This window comes from Blennius ocellaris, assembly GCF_963422515.1.
Source record: "Blennius ocellaris genome assembly, chromosome: 21".
In the NCBI taxonomy this organism is placed as follows: domain Eukaryota; kingdom Metazoa; phylum Chordata; class Actinopteri; order Blenniiformes; family Blenniidae; genus Blennius; species Blennius ocellaris.
Window position 1 is genome coordinate 2,427,622 of NC_137670.1, and position 19,867 is coordinate 2,447,488.

The window sequence follows — 19,867 nt, forward strand, 5'->3', positions numbered from 1 at the left end:
TATCATTTTATTTTATTTTATTCTATTATTTTTAAGTACAATTTTTTATTGGGAACAGATAATACAAATATAACATGAAATCACAGCTTACATTCCCAGGGTTTTAAATATGCATACAATTAAACTGCAAAACATGTATAGTTGTACAAAGAGAAAATAAACATTGTTCCATATCTTAATTGTTTTATTGACACTTTAGTGAGTCACGTCTTAAAACGAGTTGTTGACATAAACCTTCTTGAAGCATTTTTCATGTTCCAATCTTATGGCGCGTGTAAGTTTTTCCCACTGTATATATATCTTTTTTTTTTTTTATTTAAACATTTTTAATGATCACCTCCGTCCAGAATTTCTTAATTTTGAGCCTCACTGCACTCATAACCTGTACGAGGTGTGTTGCCATTATATTAACCAGGGAGACGAGTTAACGTCTCCGGGACCCGGCGAGGACGACGTCTTACCAGGTAACCGTTGAGCGATCGTCAAACTAAAACGCGGCCGCCTGCTCGTGTCTTCAGGCGCAGAACTCGTCCCGGAGCTCCATCGCGGTGAGTCCGGAGCTCTCCAACCTGCTGCAGGTCTCCCAGTGGTCGCAGTCGGCGCAGCCCGTCAGCTCCCCGCATCCCCTCACCTCGCTGCCCGGGCCCAGCGACAGGTAAGCCCCGCCCACCACACAGTGTGTGTGTGTGGCCCTTTAAGGGCCACCTGCTGACTCCCTTTGGTGAGGACATGAGAACGAGGCGAAGGTTCGGCGGTGACGTCGACGAGCTGCCGGGGAAAACAAAAAACGTTTGTTCGGCAGGATTGTTCTATCGACCGAAATCTCAGGCCACGCCCCCTCACGACAAACCACGCCCATTACGATAGGCCACGCCCCCTCACGGCAGCCACACGTCTGTGTTTTTCAACTGCACAGTTTATTTCTCGCCTCCTTCGGAAACATTCCCCTCAACTGTTTCAGCAATAAAAGAGACAGTTTTTGTCCGAGCCGCCAGGTTTGTCCGGTGATGCGTTCAGGTGCATCACGGCATTTTTAACGAGAAGCTAAATATGATTAAAATATGACGGCGCACGTCGCTGCCGAAGTTTCGTCTTGTTCTTATGGAGCGTGAATTGGCCTTTACTCCCTCTGCAGTGGCTCCAAACACTATAAATAAACGTTTTCACTTCTCTCTCTCTTTTCACGCCATTTCTCAAAAATGGTCTCATCTTCTGACTAAAAACCGCTAAAGAAGGCAAAACGACTGAAAAATTGCAGGCCAAAATTGCTAAAAAAAGAGTTTTGACTCAAGAAAAACTGCTTAAATCATTAAAAAATCACTAAAAAAACTAAATTAAAATAGTTAAAATTGCTAATATACAAGTAAACCAGGTGAAATGCACTAATGCAAATAGTTAAAATGGCTAAAGAGGAAAAATCAATGACGAACGAGCTGAAAATGGCAACAGAAGCTAAAAATAAAATAAAAATATATCTTAAATTATGTGTACGTATTGAATGTAAAGTGATTTTTAGACATGTTTTCCTTCGTCTCGGAGAATGTTTAGTGGCTCCAGACAAAATGTTATTTGGTCTGTACGACCGGCCACAACATTATGACCGCCGTGTTGCCTGGCAACGGCGCCAGGGCAGGAACGTGTAACGAACGCACCTCTACTGTTCCGCAGCGACGCGGCGCCGAGGCTCCTGCAGGAGAACCAGAAGTACCTCAGCCAGCTGACCAGCCTGATGCAGGAGGCGGCCGACGAGCAGAACAAGAGCATCGTGGTGAGTCCACACCTCCCCCTCTCTCGCTCTCTCTCTCCCTTTCTCTCTCTCTCTCTGGAAACCATTACTTTACTCAATCCTTAGTAATCCAAAATGTGTCTATGGAAGAGGATTAGGGCCACTGTGGGGAAAAAAACCCTGAGTTCTGAGTCAGGATTCTGAGAAAAAAGTCAGAATTCTGAGTTTAGAAGTCAGGATTCTGAGTTTTAGAAGTCAGGATTCTGAGTTTTAAAAGTCAGGATTCTGAGTTTTAAAAGTCAGGATTCTGAGTTTAAAAGTCAGGATTCTGAGAAAAAAGTCAGGATTCTGAGAAAAAAGTCAGAATTGTGAGTTTAAACGTCATAATTGTGAGTTTAAAAGTCAGAATTCTGAGAAAAAAAAGTCAGAATTCTGAGTTTAAAAGTCAGAACTCAGGGTTTTTTTCCACAGTGGCCCTGATCCTCTTCTGTATTTGTCTGCTCTTATTGTTTGATTTCACAAAGTGACCTTTATGTCAATCGACACCACTAGATGTCACTGTTTGACTTCACCATGTTCCATTAGCAGCTTCAGTCTTTTCTGCTGCTCAGGACGATAACGAGCTGTTAAAACAATGCGGAGTTGGGGAAATGTGTTAAAATCCACATTTTTATGAAGCAAGTTTTTGTTTTGTTTTTAAATATTGGACAGAAAATTTGTCTTCAAACAAGAAAGTTAGAAAAATGCAAAAAAAAAAGTAGATTTCTTCACAAGACAGAAATTAAATATTCCTTCACTTTCTATTCTTTTCTTGTTTTCTTACTTTTCCTCCTTCAAGGACCAAGACTGGAGCTGGACCAAATACGAAACTTTAAGCACCAAGTTAAAAAAGCGAAACGCGTAAAAAAAAACCCGACGTTTCCTTATTTTTTGTTTTTTTTGTTTTTTTTTGCGTCCTCCTTCCGCCGCCTGGGCTGCGAGTAACACTAAAGGACTGTGAGCGACCGCACACGTTGTACAGCTGTACATGGACTGTAAGATAAACGGCGGAAGAAGAGAAGCCCCACGCCGGGTGGGGCGTCCGTCCCTCTGTCCCCTCTGTCCCCTCTGTCCCTCTCACATCGTCTCATTTTTATATGACAAAGAAACAAACCATGGAGTCTCTGTTCTCCCTCACGCTGCAAACGACTCACCCTCGGTAGTTTTTACTCGTCGTGGCAAAAAATGTAGCATCTGATGGGGGCGGGAGGAACAGGAAGTGAATGTGGGGGGGGTGGAGGAGGGTGGAGGAGGAGGGTGGATGTAGAAACGGCACTTTGATACTCCCATATGATGAACTGATGAACCTCGGCTCGTCACTCCAATCAGTCTGATCTGCTTCATTACAAACATGTAGACCAAACATCCAGTGTAAGTATGTTTTTTTTTAAGAATTACTGTTAAAATATATATATGCATATATGCATATGTATGTATGTATATGCATATATGTATGTATATATGCGCAGACGTGTGTTGTCATGGTATAAATATCTATGTGAGAGACGTGGCTGGCCATTAATCTGTTTATACGATGTCTATATTGTACATGCGGGTTTCATTGTGTGAACACATGAGTTCATGCTGCGGAGCTGAAACAGTCCGGCTTTCGCTTAAAATTTCATTAAAAAACCAACAAAAAAACAATGAGAGACGTGTGATGACGGGAGATTTATTAGATTCAATAATAGCCCTTGATGGTCTTTTGTTTCTAAAGTAGAGAGAAAAGATGCAGCAGAAATTTAACAAAACGTGTTGAAAATGCGACAATATTAAAGCAGAAATTCAAGAATTTATTCACTTTTACTTTGTCAATGATTTAGTTTGATTTAGACTGAAAAACCAACAAGCAGCTGGTTTAATTTGTATTTTAGACATTTTGTTTGAATGTGGTTCTTTGTCGTGTGTGAACGTTAATCAATCCCGGGGATGTTTTAGTTTTTTACGCTGCTTATTTATTTTGGTTTTATGTATAAAAAAATGGATCATTTCTGTGGTTTGACGGTTTTCCTGCGTCTCGACGGACAAAAACAACCAAAGTTAAATATTCTGCTTGGTTGTATTTCAGGAACAAAGTCAGAGTGTACAAATCGACATATTTAAAAATAAGAGATGGTATAAAGCAGATTAGCAGGAATATTTAATTCTGTAGCTGCTGCCTCATGTTGACGGTAATAAATTTGTATTTTTTGGGTCTCGGAAAAGTGAAAGTTTCATAATTTTTTGTCTACAAGCGACTAAAACGGGATCTGGTCCAGTTTTAGTTGTATGGAAACAAATAAAGCTTATTAATATTATCAAGGTATAATTTATTTTGAAGGTCATGTGACGGGCTCTGACTGACGTCATCGGTCTGGATTCTGATTGGCCCGCAGACGTGTGACATCACAAAACCTCAGCTTTGGCTGCTTAAAAGCGAGATTTTTGATTTTTTTCCGACATCGTTGAAGGAAAGAAGAGGTGAATCGTCACGACCAATAAAAGCGTCTCACGACTGTTTCAGCTCTCGCCATCTGTGTTTCTCGCGGCCGGCCATGTTTGCCCGTGGTGCGTTCGGGGGCCAGCGTGAGACGGTGGGACGTCTGAGCGCCGGCGGCGAAACACAGAAACAAACCCTTGCAGGTCGTATTCATGAAGACAAAGTGCGAGGATGGCTGAACCCATTATTTTGTATTTAATCACGTGGACGCCGGCGGGTTTCCTTCCGTTTCCACGAATCGTCTGCGAATGTTTGGTTTGTATAAATTTCACTGGATGAAGGCGACATGTTTACATTGGTGATGAAATAAAACGACTTTGGCACGACGACGGCTGTTCTGCTTTGATTTCAGTTCCAAAGTTTGTGTCTTTTCAGTGCTTCTTCAGCAACATGTGGAGTTTTTAATGGATTTATTGTGCAAAAATAATGTGAAAGTGAATTTGCCGAGTCGTGAGTCGGGTTTTTATTTGCAGTAAAAATTGACAAAATTACTAGAAGCACTACCAAAAATGTAAAATGGCTTAAACTAGTGTTTAAAAAGCATAAATAAAAGAGTACAAATATCTAAAAGAGCTTAAATTGTTGAACAAGTGAGAAAAATCGGCTGAAACTGTTGGAATTTCTCCGGTTTTAAATTCTCGTGACGGAACTTCATGTACCAGATAGAGTCAATTGTTGTAAATGAGGAGAATCTCTATTGTCTATCTCTCCATCCATTCCTCCTTCCTCATCTTCCTCATCCCTCCACCTTCAATCCCTCCTTCCTCTCAGAGCAGCTGGTGTTCTCCTCCTCCTCCTCTTCGTCGATGATCTCACGCTGTTCGGATGTTTCCAGTTAATTCTCCCTCCGTCATGTTGCAGCTCTGCTGCTCCTTCACATCTGCCGCTGTTTGGCTGCAAAACGCAGCCCAGATGTTGCTGCATTGTTCCCCAGTGAGGAAGAGGAGGGTGATTTCACTGGAAGTCATTAGCAGTGATTTTTTTATTTATTTATTTTTTTCTTCCCGGGACTTTCCATCCGGCAGTGTTCGGATGAACGTGAGATTTTGTGGTTGGAAACGGGTGAAGCTTCAGGATTCTGACTCGGCGGCGGCTGAACGGCGGGAGGAAGAGCCGGGGAACAGTCGACGTCATGTGACTCGACTTGACCCCCCCCCCCCAAGCTGCCGGAGCTCCGGGAGCCGCTGACGAATTGCGAGTCACCGGAGCTCCGCGGCGGAGGAACTTCCTCCTCCTCCTCACGGCCTCACGTCGCCGGACTCCTCCCATGATGCACCTGGTTCCACCAAGCCACAGAGACCCAAACAAAACCCTATCGATCTTCTTCTATTGATCTCTTTAAGTTCCAATACACGTTTGTGGTCGGCGCCAAGCAGCCAATCAGAAATCAAACCCTATATAATGTCATCGGGGGGGTTCAGCCAGTCACAATCAAGGTAGGCTCCTCCTCCCCCTTTGACTCCTCCCACAATCGGGCAGCTCTGCTCTGGCACATGGCGCCACGAGAGGAAGTACTTCCTCCTCTTCCCATAGATGGGCGTGTGTGTGGGCGGAGCCAGCCCAGCTCACACAGACACAGCAGATTGTGAATGCAGCTCCGAGGATCAAATATTGAAATAGAGGTAAGAAAGCTGGATTTAGGGGCGATGAACTTTGAATTCAATGTTTACTTTGAGTTTTTTTTAGTTTCATGAATCTACAATTTGATTGAAGTTTTGTTGTTGTTGTTAAATGTCTCTTTGGAGGCGCTTTGAAGAAATGTGAATGAAATCACTGCAGTAGAGTAGAGAACCGGGATGTTTGGCGGTTTCCTCTGATAGTGGGATAAATTAAATTACACCACACACACACACACACTGTGTCCTGTGTTTACCAGGCATTTTGATCATCAGTGATTCTGTTGTTTGCCACTCGGTCAGACGTAGAAACATCCGCCTCCACCGGCTCCGGGAGACAAAGGCCGACATTGAGGGACGTCGCACACGGGGCTTCTTTGTCGGCGCCGGCCTGGAAAGTCTTGTGGTTTTCTTGTGGCTTCTTCAGAAAGGCGAAGAGGAATCAGAATAAACACGGCGGCGGCGGCGTGTTGGAGGCGACGCCCTGATTCTGCCGACTCCTCCTGAGATCCTCCACTGTTCTTATCAGCTGGCTGGTGAGTCAGAGGGAAGAGGCCTCTTCCTCCTCCTCCTCCTCCTCCTCCTCCTCCTCCTCAGGCCTGATTTACAGAGGCCGGCCTTGAAATGTGATTTCCCCCTCTCGGCTGAAACGCAGCCAAACGCTTCTCCTCCGGTTCCTCGAGAGCCTGAGAGGCGGAAACATGGAAACTCTGGGCTGATTGTTAAATCGTTTTCACACTGAAACCCAGGAAGTCCAGGAAGGTTCTGACTGGCCTGTTTCTTCTCTTGTCTTCATTCTCAATACTTTTACTTTTTTCTTTCATTATTTCAACTTTTTTCCACTTCATTATTTCTATATTGTGGGTATTTTTTTTTAAACTATACTTGTTCATGAAACTCTTTCATGAAAACTTTTTTCTCTTATTTTTTTTATTAAAAAAAGACATTTTTAAATACATTACAGTCATTCCAATGTGCTCTTATAGAGAAAATAGAAAAGCCCAACATATCCACATGAGCAAGCAGTAACTTTATTCTCAATTCTTTTATTTTAAACCCTTCTCTTCACTCGTTCATCCACTTTAACTACAGACCAGGTTGTAGCAATCAATGATATAATACTTGATTAATACCTTAGAATTATTGATGTAATAAAACCCAATGACATAACGTGTTGTCATAATGTCCTCGATGAATGAACAAGGCGATTTTACATATTTTTGCTGTGGTATTTGTCCATATTTTGAACATTTAAAACAAATTCCTATTAAAATGTACTTTCTGAAAGTCTTCTTGTTGAGCAATCTGCACAAAAACGGCAAAGAGATCATTTAATTTCGAGGAACTGCAGTCGTTTATGTCTCGTCACTCACGTCATTACATGTTTTGGCAAATTGGGTCACGTTGAAACTTCGTGTCTTCACGTCTTGTGTTTATAACACCGACGTGGAATTCCGGCCCCTCGCAGGGCCTCCAGATCGACTCTCTGATAAACTCTTGGTCTCTGTTCTGCTTCAGTTCAGGCGAGATCGGAGCGTTTTATCTCAGGTCTGAGACCTTCAAGACGACCCCCCCCCCCCCCCCCCCCTCTCTCTGTTTGTTTGGACCTGGCAGAGGGAAGCCAGATGATGTTGGGCCTCAGTGGGAGTCTTCACTCCGGCCTGCAGAGCTCTGACTCACTGCAGCCGTTTCCTCTCGACTCACCAGAGACCCGTAAAAAAACAAAAAACTGGGTCGACTCCGAACCGACGGAGGAACAATAGAGAAAGTGGCCGGTAGGAGACGTTGCACAATGACGAAGAGCGTCGGGGGAGTCTTCGCCAGCTGTGACACAGTTAATGCAGCGGGATCACAGGCAGGAAATAAAGACGCTTTCTTCACTTGGCGATTGTTTACAAGATGTTTACGAAGCAGCTGTCGGCATGAGAAACCTCATGACTGCTGCTTTGGAGGAACGTCAGCAGTAAAGTGATTCTGAGTTGTTTAACACTCGGGAGCAGCAGAGGCGAGCATTTCACGTTGTTTTCTCTTTTTCGTTCTCCGCCTCCTGATGGGAATATCTGGTTCCTAAGATAATAAATCCCTCGCCGTGTTCACCTGCTGCTCACAGTGACGGCGTGCAGATCGACCCACTCATCTGACTTCTAGCCAGAGTTTTTCCACTCTCGTCTGATTTTATTATCAGGGCGACTGGATATAAAGACTCTCGAGTCCACGGAGTCCTGCAGAGCGACGTGGCCGTATTCCACTCATCCACTGGCCAACATACCAAAGCAGAGCTCTTCAAGATAAGAGTCCGAACCATTTGACCTGGTCATGATCACAACCCCCCCCCCCTTCCCCCCCACTAACAGTCACAGTAACTGTCTGCTGCTCTGTTGTACTTTTAAGGCTGAGTGAGAATACCTTCCGACGCTCTGACAGGAAGTGGGCGAAGCACAAATTGCAGCTTTCCTTTTGGAATCTTATGGGATAAACTGTTTAAATACCAGGAAAGCCGTAGAAGGTGCCGATAGTCCAAATGTTTATCCGACCCCGTGGCCACTGAGCTCAACTCGTCGGTAGGAGCTTTTTCTGGACGCCACTGTCTCGCAGCCGACGTCCAGATTTGCTCGCCAATCAGACCCCAAAAACTGCAGGTTGATCTCAGAGTCACTCGGCCTTTATTAGATCTGAGTCTCCGTCGCTCGCGATCCGGCGGCTCCTCGTCTCTCGGCGGGATCAAAACGCCGCCGCTCCGTCGCTCCACTGGCTTCCCGTCTCCTTCACGATAGTTTTCAAGGTGCCGCATGAGTTGGCACCGTCTGATTTATTCAAGCTTTTTACGTGTTCGTACTCCACTTTTACTGGCGTCGCCGGCCGATCGGACTCCAGATCCGGACTCCAGAGGCCACCAGCCGGGTTTTGTCGGTGGCTCCGGCCCAGTCTGTGGAAGCCGATTGGCCGATCGGCTTCAGATCAGCGCCGCTCCTCCGAGCGCTGACGCCGTCCTGTGTTTTTTCCGTTCTGACCTGGGAGGCGCTTTGTTTTGTCTTTATACGTTACAAAATAAATAACATTAACTTAAAACTGTCCCGCCGAGGGCGTCTGGACCTTCGGGTTCAGAAAAACAGAGCCGCTGCTCGACGGCACATCCCACAGGGTTGTGCCGGTTGAGCTCCAGAACCTTCCGGCTGAGGCTCGGCGGCTCGGGGCGGAGCCGCGACACAAACTGCGGGCGGCAGTTAAATTGGTCCGCGCCGCCTCCCGCTTCCTCCTCCTCCACTGCAGCGGAGCGGCCGTTGGTCTGCCGCCATCAAAGGCTTCCTCTGAAACCGCAGCAGAGCGTGTCCACGTCCGGCGGGCTGGAAGCTCCCGGGGGAGGACTTCATGTGGGTCTGTGGATTTTGGGCTTGGCCGGCGGGACGGGAGGAGGCCCGGGCTTGACCGGAGGGAGCGGGGGAGGGGCCGCCTAGGAGCCGACAGGGAATTAAAGATTTGCTGTGAAACAGAAGTTGAAGTGGACGAATTCGCCCGGAGAAGCTGATCGACACAAACTCACCTGAGCTGTAGTCAGAGCTGGGAGAGGCTTAGCAGGAGGTACGGGCTTCGATGGAGGTACAGGTTGGTTCTGTGAGAAGGAAGACGATGAGAAATCGGACATTTTGAAAAAAGCAACAAAAAAAAAAAACTTGATCGACTTGTAAACTTCAAACTGAACACTTGTGTTACGAAACGCTCGTCACTTATCAACCTGCAGACTTCTGTCTTATTGTGGTGTTAGCATTAGCATTAGCATGAGCTAAGTTACATCAGTTAAAGGAGGAAGATGCTCTACGATCTGGATTATAGCTGAAGTCAGAGTTTGAATGTCTTCGTCTCGCCTCCTGTAGAACCTGAAGCGTTGGAACAACGTGAACGCTCACCGGCTCAGTTTCCGGCGTCGCGGCAGCTGCGGGCGGTTTCTGCGGCGGCTGCAGGATTAAAAAAGAAGCTGTTGTACGATGGAAGTCAGACGGGCGCGCGGTTTTTTTTCAGACGGGCGTACAGTACCTGTGGGGGGGGTCGGCTGGGCGTGGCGGTGGCGGCGAGCGGCACGCAGGCCTGCGTGGCCGTGGACGCCATGAAGGTGGGCGGACTGATCTGCAGCCGCTGCTTCTGACCGGAGTCCCGGAACATCGGGTTGAGCTTCCCGGGAGCCGAGTGCACCTTCCTGCTGACGACGGGGGTTGAACTCCGGTCAGACTCACGTTCATCAACGAGCATCGAAACACAAATCTGCTTCTCAAGGTGGCGGTTTCAACAGTCGTCTATCGACTCTGATCATCCTGGGCTTTGGCAGCATTTTCATTCTTTCTTCCATCAATGATATGAAGTTTGCCGGTGCCGTGTGCTGCAATGCAGCCCCACCCTATGATGCTGCCTCCTCTTACCTTCAGGCTCCATACCCACATGGAAAGAACCTATATGAGGATATATGCACATATATGAAACCTATATGCAGGTTTGAACCCATCGCTACCGAGCTGCTGCTGTGAGGTCTCGGTGGAAATGCAAATTTAATCTCACGTTTGCTCCCAGGGCCCGATCAGGCCAGTTTCCCCCTCGCTGTGCCTGATTGCTGCTCTGATGTGTTTCACCTGGTGGCAGACTCGTTGAGCTCCGTGTCGAGTTGCCAGCGTTTCTCTCCTAATCCCCCCCCCCCCCCAAGCTTCATGTTCCCGACGCCTCTCCGTCCAGCCCTGGAGCGACCATCCGGTTCTGATCCTCCACCGTTTCGAGGCTAACTTCTTACCGACCGGCGCCGAGACACTCGTCAGACGATATTTCCAAAAAGGCCGACTGACATTCTTATTTCACTCGTATCAAACAATGACCGCAGAACGACAAAGGAACTCGTCCAGACCCTCCTCCTCCTACCTTTTGGAGGTGTAGTTGTCCCGGCCGTCCTTCTTGCAGCACATCAGGCCGGTGATGAGGGCGGCGACCAGCAGCACGATGGCGACGGCGGCACACATCCCGGCTACGATCCCAGTCCGACCTGAAGCAGACGGGCAAATTACAGTGCGGCTCTCCCCCGGCCGCCACACACAGGATGCCAAAGAGAGAGAGGAAAAAAAAAAAAAAAGCCTCGTGTGGAAAATAGGGGGCATATTTTAAGGGTGCGCCAGATTTTCAGGAAAACGTCTGAGTCGTGCGTATTTTTAGCGGCGCTGGCGGTGGAGCTCCGGGGGGGGGGGGGGGAAACGCTTTACGTTCCTGGAAGGACGGACTTGCGTTAAGTCGCGTCTGCCTCGGTTCACATTACTGGATCATCGCAGGCCGTCACGTCGAATAACAACCGTGTGAAACACGAAGCTCGTACCTTCTTCCGTTTCACATTTTCCGAGGCATCTTTCACAAAAATCTCTTCATCAGAAGAATTTAGATCAGAGTTAAAAAAAAAAAAACTATAAAAATGGACTCTTTGAGGGCAATGGTGTTATTTTAATGAACTGTGAAGGAGAATTCAAGCCGGTCAGTCAGAAGACCGTCACTAATCTCACACTGAATGACCCTTTTCTTTCCTCCTCACACACAAGCTGCTCTCACATCTGTTTACATCAGGCTGCAGGAAATACACACAAAAAGCTCTGTTCGCTGGAATTCATCAAGTTTCCGAAGCTAAAAAAAAAATATACAAAAAAAAGATCTTAGAATGCAGCCGCAAATATTCTCATTGACCGAATCGCACACGTTTACATGGTTTGGTGTCATTGTTTATGTTAACGCCCCTGAAACCTCCTGTTCTCAGGATACAAACTGTAAAATCAACTCAAAAGTGGGACATTTTAGTCCTCCGAGTGGGAAAAATGCACCTGAACTGTTGAACTGGGAACTTCCCGGTTTTATTCACAACGAGTGGTAAACAAAACTCGCATCACACACCAGATCTCCACAAACCTCCTGCATATGGTGCATTAATGACAAACTGGGAAGTGGGAAAATCTGACCTCCCGGGTGGGAAAATGCACTGGGAACTTTCCAGTTTGATCAACTAAACGTGTGTAAAACTCAAAATGCTTTTTGCTCATGGAGTAAAAAGCATTTCCGGGTGGGAAAACAAAAACCATCCGTCAAACTGGGAACTTTCCGGCTTTATGTACAACTTGGACATGAACAAAGTTGTAATAAAGAAACTTTCTACTCTTAAAGCTGGGAAACTGGAAAGTTACAAGCTTTTTCTAGCTGGAGGAGGATCGGATTTAATCAGGAAAGTTGCCAACTGAACAGCCGTTTCTTCATTGCTGCGGTTTTGTCAGAAGCGTTTAGAAATCTTGACCTCATGCAGGAAGTGGGTTTAAAGACGATCAGTTCCATCACATTGAATCAGTCTTCTAAATTGCAAAGTTCCCAGTTTGATGTATTTTCCTGAGCGTGCATAGTTCTAAACACAACTGGGAACTTCCCAGTTCAACAGTGTTCAGGATGTATGTTTAACATTCAGCGGGGAGAAAGTTCCTATTTCCCAGTTTCTCATGAAGACACTGAGGGAAACCATCTTCGCAAGGCGTTTTGAGCGTAATTGGTCATAAATACATCTGGGAAGTTCCCAGTTCAACACGGTTCACAACTTAACGGGCAACTTTCGCACTCGCAGGGAGTTTGAGTTTTGTTTTCAGTATCTGACAAGATAAAGGTGTGAACACGGAGGTTTCTTCATGTTCCTCCGAGAACAGAACAAAGTGTTGAAACGTCTCGGCTTCCTCTTTATCGTGCAATCACAACAAACAGTTCTGATGACAGAACTGTTTCGCCAACCAACTGCAGCTTTGAGTGGCGGCAGAGTTTTCGTTCTCTCGTTTAAAGACTTCATAGTCGGTGGCGAGACCCGGGGCGTTTGGCAGGGAGACGTCGGGTCAAATGTTTTACAGACGAGGTTTAAAAAACGAGCTGCAGAAATCTTCACGCTGGTTTCAGATCATCTGAAATGACTTTGATGCAGTTTAAAAAAACAGTTGAATCTAAATTCAACCTGAAAACAATGGAACCACAACAAGGGGGTGGATGAGGGTGGATGATGAGGGTGGAGCTCAGTACCTTGAGGCGTATCTGCGTACTGGAAGTCGCAGTTGGGTGGAGCCCAGCCGGGATTACAGTGACACTCTTTGTTGTGATTGCAAACCTTCAAAAAAACAAGCACAAGACAAAATGAATCCACCAAAACCAGCCACGATTAAACGTACAAGACGTGGAGTAGCACAGTTGTAGAACATCAGTCAGGTCCAGATCAATAAGCTGGGATTGAGTTTCAACACTGGTCGTACTCCGTTGTTGTTGCACTTCTTCGAACAATCCTCCCTCTTCCCGTAAACGTCCACGTCCACACATCGGTAGTCCAGGCAGACCTGGAAGTTAGACATCCAGCGTGACGTTAAAGGTACCGACTGGGACTAAAAATTGAATAATTCTTCATTGTCACTCCGCGATCGACTCCTCCTGCCTTGTCTGGGCCACATTTGGCCCCGTCGGGAACCACGTCGATGTTCCTGGACTTGTCGTCGTCCACGGCGATCCTGCACTCGGTCTTGAACATGGTGTACGCCGCCCGCTTGCCCGTGATGGACTCGCCCCCGCCCTCACAGAAGATCGACCCGCACTTCAGATTCCTGCGGAGAGATGAAGGAAATCCCCTCAATGACCGAGACTTCAAAGTGACGTGGTGGTTTGGAGCGTGTTGAGGACTCGTCCGTACGTCGGAGCGCAGCGCGTGAAGACGGATCCGCTCCGGCCGCAGTTGGCGCCTTCCTCGCCGCGACCGTTCAGGTCGAAACACTTGTCTCGTCCCACCCGGGACCCTGCGGGAGACAAAACCCACCGCGTAAAGACGATCTGCATTCAGGAGTCATGATGACTGGAGGAAATCGTCGGTCTGTCGATTTTTAGGGGTCATTTCCCGAACGGGACGTCTTTTATCTGATCGGTCAGAATCTGTCGGGACGAGCAGCTGACCTGGTCCGAAGAGCCTCCAGCAGTGCTTCTCTAGCGTGGGGCAGCGGCCGTCGCGGCAGAAGCCCGGCGCCTGGTTGTAGCACGGCTTCCCGTTCATCTCGAAGCTGTCGTCGGGACACTCCGGCGACCCTCCGGTGCAATACTCCGGCAGGTCGCAGTCGCCGGCCGACCGCCTGCACACGTCGCCGGGCGCCTTCAGCTGCAGGCCGAGACACATCGCGGGTCAACGCTTCAAAGTCTGTACCTCGCGGACGAGGAAGTCCTTCACGGTCACTTTGAGGAAGGATGTGGTCACCGGTGAAACAGACGGCAGGACGCCGGCCTTCACTTCCTGCTGCGGTTTCACAGTAAAGTCATTTCGGGGGATTATTAACCAGCAGGAGGCTGATCTGACTCAGCAGGAAGTTTCCCCGTACCGTCGCTTGGTTTTTTTATGCAAACCTGCTTTTAAGTTTGCCGTGACACATCCCGATGACCCCACTGTGAATGTTAGTCATGTGACCTCCCACCTTGATGCTCACGAAGCGTGTGAGGCGTTTATGAAGCACCAGCATATAAACAGGAAGCAGAGGATTCGGGAAACTCCCAGAAACTGGCACCTTAGTGAGTTTAATGTGGATGTTTGATTTAAAACTCCACTTATTCCCTCTTTGTTAGGATTTCTATACATGTTGTGAGTTAATGACCTTCACCTTCCGCTTGTTGCTTTTTACTCATGACTCCTGTTCAGAAAATACAGAGATGAGGATGATACGGTGGCCCAGGAGGCCCAAGGTACAACACCCGATGCCGGGGATCATATTTTCTGACGCATTCTTGTTGTGTTGTGGCTTTTTTTGCCGTCGTGTTGCGCCGTTGGTCCTCCATGAGCGTGGAAATAAAGCATCTGAACCAGACTCGTGAGGCTGCGTTCTACAGACCTGACAGTTGTCGCAGCACTGTCCGTGGGCGCAGCGCGACCCTTCAGTCAGCCGGCAGGTCGAGGCGTCGCAGCAGGGATTGTTGCATTCCTGCACACACACACAAACACTCGCTCAGCGCGTGGATCCAGTTACAGCTTGAGTTCATGACTCCCACTCCAGCAGCGGCTGCCAGGAATCCACTCCACTCACCACCCCCCCCCCTCCTCCTCCTCATCACCCCCCCCCTGATCCGATAAGTCGTGAGCGCACAGGAGAAGTATGCTCGCTCTGGTTCACCGCCGCCTTCTCATTCATTAGCTGCAGACTGGCTCACAGGAAAACCACACCAGTCGGCAGAACCGAAGGTTTTCTTTCTTTTTTTTAAAATTTTACCTCCACTGAGCCGCAGTCGCACTCCTCCCCGGCGTCCAGCAGGGCGTTGCCACAGCGCGGCCCCCCCGACACCGTCCGGGCCGAGGCGGGCCGGTGCAGGCAGGCCGGCTGCGCCCGGGCCATGAACTCCGCCAGCTGGTCGATGCTGCAGCCGCTAAAGAACTCCGGAAACACCTGGTTTCCTGTCCTGGGGGGGGCCAGACGAGATCAAATCAAATAAAAAAAAACACAAAGTGAGAGCGTCCACGCTGTCCAGACGACGCCCCCCGGTTCACACAAGCTAACGTCTGATACAAGCTAACGTCTGATACAAGCTAACGTCTGACGCAAGCTAACGTCTGATACAAGCTAACGTCTGATCACCTGAGCTTGTCGGCCATCACGCAGTTCCCGCCGCTGTACGACGGGCCGCACACGCAGCTGGCGGCGTCGTGGGACAGGCCGAAGTTGTGTCCCATCTCGTGGGCGATGGTGGAGGCCAGGCCGATGGGGTTGTCATGGTGATCCTGGGGGGGGGGAGGGAGCAGGGGAGCCGATTTTTTATGGGGGGAACTTTTAAATCAGAACAACGTCCGAATGAAACGTTGCAGTCGTTTAAATGGAGGTGACAGACCGATGCTTCAGGAGGAGGAAGAGGAGGAGGAGGAGGAGGAAGAGGATGAAGCTCACCTGGTTGACGCCGCCCGAGTTCCCGGTGCACATGGCGAACTTGTTGGCGAGTCCGACCGTGTCGCCGTCAAAGTCTCGTCCCCTGTTGGGGACAAAAAAAACAATCCGGGTTAATCTGGAGTCGGCGCCAGAGTGCGAGTGGCAACCGAGCGGCGGTGGCGGCGCTCACGTCACGAACTGCGCGTTGTCGTGTTTGACCCTCTTCAGCAGGTCGGTCTGGCGCCACGACAGGAAGTGGTCCAGCGTCGTCTCCGAGTCCATGTCCACGTCGATGAGGTCCTGCTGCGTCCAGATCTCCAGACCCACCAGCAGGATGCGGATGTTCAGGGGTCGATACAGCTGGAGGGGGGGGGAGGGGGGAGGAAGAGGAGGAGGAGGAGGATGAAGAGGCCTTCGGGCTCCAGTGTTCAGAGAAGCATCGGTCTGAAACTCACCTTGTCCACGTGGTTCACGACTCCGAGGATCCGGGACTTGGTCTCGGCTCCGTAGAGTTTAAACTGCGGGAGAGAGGAAAAGCATCAGACGGGGTTTTTCCTGTGGGGGGGGGGGGATTTCGTGGGAGTGACGGCGAGAGAGCGTCACCTCGCTGTGATCCACGACCACGAAGAGCTCCACGAACCTCTCCGTTCCGGCCGCCGCTTTGCTTTTCTGCTCAAGACACAAAAAAAAAACAGAAGGTGAAGCTCTGAGGTTTGCTTCTGCTTGGAGTTTCAAAACCGGATTCTTCTGACGCTCACCCAGGACCTGGACCTGAAGAGCCCAGCGAGCCGAGGTCCCTCGTCCCGGTCCAGCCGGGTGGTTCCGTCGGACCCGCCGGCCCTCAGGCGCTCCCGTCGGTAGACGGCGTGGTCGCCGTCCTCGCCGCCTCCCAGGGGCTCGATCAGGTAGAGCCGCCGCCGCGTCCTCAGGAAGCCGCTGGGGAAAGAAAAAAACCACAGAAGAAGAAATGAAGAGTCCAGAGGGGGCGTGGCGGGGGTTGGGGGGGGGGCGGAGCCAATGACCGCGTGACACAACAAACGTGAAACTGCACCAGCTTCTCACCTGACGCCCGAACAAATCCCCACGCTGACCGAGGAGTCTGACTCTCCACCGACGTGACCGTGATAGAAACAGTTCTCCTGGACACACACACACACACACACACACACACACACACACACACACACACACACACACACACACACACACACACACACACACACACACACACAGTGATGAGGCATGACTCAGGAGTGACTCGTCACCTGATTCGTCACCAGGAACAACCACCGGACTTCCTCTCACGCCAGCGACTCACAGGAACACATTTTATCACGTTTCAATTCAATTCAACTTTATTAATGTCGCAGCAAATGTAACGGTGATTTCTTTTACATTTAAGTTCATTATAATTTGAGTCAGAAATAATCTGGACTTCATCTTTAAAAACAGTAAAAACAATCCTTTTTTGTTTTAGTGAAGGAATACTGTAATGTAAATGCAGATATATATATAACTATATATATGAGAAATATTTCACATGCTGAGAATTACTATCGTTTTTATTTTAAGGAAGAAAAAAAACTAATAAACAGATGTTATGTACTGAAAATCTCTATGAAATACAGGAAATCATTAATGGTATAAATAACCTAAAAGAGAAAAATAAAGAGATGCGATTTGTTTTTCTTTTACAGATTGAAATGATGCGTTTAGTTGTTTAGCACTGATTAATTCATCTTCTAAAAAGCTTAGAAGTTAAAAATCTGCACAAGAAGAAACAGTGACTCGCATATTGTTAAAAAAAACAACTAAACTTTTCTCAGATTAAGTCTGAATGGTTCTTTCCTCACCTGTTTGGGAGACGTCGTCACTCGTTTCCCGTTTTCCAAATAAAGCGTTTCGGTGAAGCCGTTCCCGATCAGGTCGCTGCCAGAGGAGGAAGACGGGTTGGACGGACAGAATATAAACCAAAGACTCCAGCAGACGTCTTCACGTGTCAAACTAAACACACTGGAGGAACAGATGTGACCCCGACCTGTTTCTTTCCAGGTGAATCGTGAGATTTCGTCCCTCGACCGTCAAGTCGTACTGAAGCGTGTCGGGATAAAGCTGAAACCACAGCGAGACGACGACAACGATAAATACTGACGACTTCGCACAATAAAAGCTGATTTTTAGGAGTTTTTAAGAGTCGAACGTCTCGACAAATGACGACGTTCAAGGAAAAAGTTCTTCTCTGATTTTCAGCTTGAACGTTGTCAAAATATTCAAATGAAACTTTAAGATGTTTGAGAAAAATGAAAAACAAAACCGAGCAAAAAGCAGCAGTTTTTTGTTTTTTTTAATTTGTGAATTCAATCTGTTCATATGTATGGAATGTCTGTATTCAATCCGATATATAGACATGTTATTGATCAACGGGTGAATTTATTGATTAATAAACAACATATTAAGAGACTGACTAAGTATCTGATTTGGCTTCAAATCTTAATTGATTGAAATTCCAGACAAAAGGTTAAACAAAATAGAATAATCCAAATATTTGATGGGATACGAGTCTGAATCCCCTTCAGATGAAGTGTGTGTGTGTGTGTGTGTGTGTGTGTGTGTGTGTCCAGGTGAAGTGGTCCTCACCTGGATGTCCTTCAGGCTCCTCTTGTGTCTCTGTGGACGTCTGATTGGTCGGACGACTTCATACTGCTGCAGGTGAGACAACAAGCTGGAGGTGTGGACGACCCAACACACTGGGGGGGGGGTTGTAATTAGTCATATGAATTAAATGTAATTAAAAAAACAGGCCTGGATGAAGGTGAACGTGTTAAAATTCACGTTTCTGTCACATTACAGTATAAAAACTACATTTTTAAAGGTACAAAATTATACAAAGTAAAGATGGAATTCTTTTGTAAACAACAAAAAAAAGATAATTCTCACAATATTTTGTGTTAAAAAAAATTAAGTAGTAAAAGTAATAATGATAAGTAGAAATATGTGATTTAAAAAAAATATACAAAACAAAAATGTAATATTTGAGTATATATATCTTAAAACTCATAACTGTGACATAAAACTCCAGTATAAGGTTTTTATTAATGACCCCCGGAGACTAAAACGGAAACATAAGTAATGTTTTTCTAACATTAATTGAAATCGAATCAATTAAACCACGAAGAAAAATATACAGATATCCACATTGTAGTTAAAATGCCGAGTGGAAACATTTCTATAGAATGTTTTGTTTTTAAATGAGACCTGGTGACAAAATACTACACAAAACTTCTGATAGCACTGATATTATCAACTTCTGTTAACCATTTTACTTCTTCTTTTTTATTTGTGGAATTTAAACACAGGTTTACAAAAGTTACAGGTTTTATTTATATATACATGGAAAAAGTGGACTTCATGAAGTAATTATGAAGTAATTAAGCCATTATTCATATTTTATTGACAATATTGTGTTAAAACGACTTCCAGGGGGTCAAATGGTTTGTAGAGGAATCTTAAAGATGATTGGAACATAAAATGACATTGAAAAGTGAAAAGTATAGTTTTAGTATAAACTCTAGTTAAAGGCTCATCAGACGTTTACCGCGATATGAGCATTAATCAGTGCGGTGGTTGAAACTCCTGCTAACTCGTGAAAATTGATATAAAATGCAGATTTTCTGCTCTTTTAGTGGAAACGCGGCTTCTTAACCACAAAACCTTTACTTTTCTTTTCCGCTGCTTCAACAGAAGTTTTTAGTTTTTTCTCTCTTCTCTCTGAATAGATGAATTATTAGAATAAATCCTCACCGCAGCTCAGCCACAGAAACAAAAACTTCCTCCGTCCGTCCATCCCGCCTCTCCGCCGGGTACCGACGCTCCTACTGCGGCCGGGGAGCGTCGCGAGCGCCCGCTTATCAGGCCGCTGTAGCCCCGCCCCCTTCCCCCCCCCCCCCTCCCCCCCGGGGGGCCGCTGGATCATCCAAACCCGGTGAGACTTCCGATCCTCGGGGCAAAAACCTCCGATCACTCCGCCGAACGAATCGTCCGCCGAGAAACGAGCTCCGAAGCCCCGCAGCAGGGAGCTCCGCCCCCCCGCGGT

At 47.2% G+C, this 19,867-nt stretch overlaps 2 protein-coding genes across 3 annotated transcripts in view; one reads left to right on the plus strand and one right to left on the minus strand.

Moving 5' to 3' along the window:
- The window catches only part of LOC308145430 (inhibitor of nuclear factor kappa-B kinase subunit alpha-like), a 14,917-nt gene extending 11,954 nt beyond the window's left edge, over positions 1 to 2,963 (plus strand). The window contains 3 exon segments of the mRNA XM_080516874.1: positions 519 to 655; positions 1,669 to 1,768; positions 2,565 to 2,963. Coding sequence (XP_080373000.1) covers positions 519 to 655; positions 1,669 to 1,768; positions 2,565 to 2,630 — 303 coding nt within the window. The 3' untranslated portion in view covers positions 2,631 to 2,963.
- A 4,519-nt stretch (positions 2,964 to 7,482) lies between these two features.
- Positions 7,483 to 19,639, minus strand: LOC308145429 (disintegrin and metalloproteinase domain-containing protein 8-like). Of its 2 annotated transcripts, none has more exons than XM_080516873.1 (23): positions 19,576 to 19,639; positions 18,412 to 18,521; positions 17,813 to 17,886; positions 17,628 to 17,703; positions 16,837 to 16,913; positions 16,533 to 16,710; positions 16,378 to 16,443; positions 16,230 to 16,292; positions 15,965 to 16,134; positions 15,796 to 15,877; positions 15,490 to 15,632; positions 15,127 to 15,313; positions 14,752 to 14,841; positions 13,832 to 14,030; positions 13,575 to 13,677; positions 13,323 to 13,488; positions 13,147 to 13,227; positions 12,920 to 13,004; positions 10,760 to 10,880; positions 9,893 to 10,052; positions 9,766 to 9,813; positions 9,402 to 9,470; positions 7,483 to 9,311 (listed from the first exon to the last, which is right to left on the minus strand). In XM_080516873.1, the coding sequence occupies exons 1-23, from the start codon at positions 19,616 to 19,618 to the stop codon at positions 9,228 to 9,230; spliced, it is 2,475 nt and encodes an 824-aa protein (XP_080372999.1). In that variant the 5' UTR covers positions 19,619 to 19,639; the 3' UTR covers positions 7,483 to 9,227. The 2 variants fall into 2 exon arrangements, with proteins under 2 accessions (XP_080372999.1, XP_080372998.1); XM_080516872.1 differs by having other exon boundaries at positions 9,893 to 10,055.
- Between the last annotated feature and the right edge of the window lie 228 nt (positions 19,640 to 19,867).

Bases quoted from the DNA above. Each gene is read 5' to 3' on its own strand.
- LOC308145429 (XM_080516872.1), bottom strand. From the start codon at position 19,618: ATGGACGGACGGAGGAAGTTTTTGTTTCTGTGGCTGAGCTGCG. The intron at 17,704-17,812 runs GTCGGGGTCACA...CTCCTCTGGCAG, and splicing joins ATTCACCTGGAAAGAAACAG to CGACCTGATCGGGAACGGCT. The intron at 9,814-9,892 runs GTACTGTACGCC...TTAATCCTGCAG, and splicing joins CCAGCCGACCCCCCCCACAG to CCGCCGCAGAAACCGCCCGC.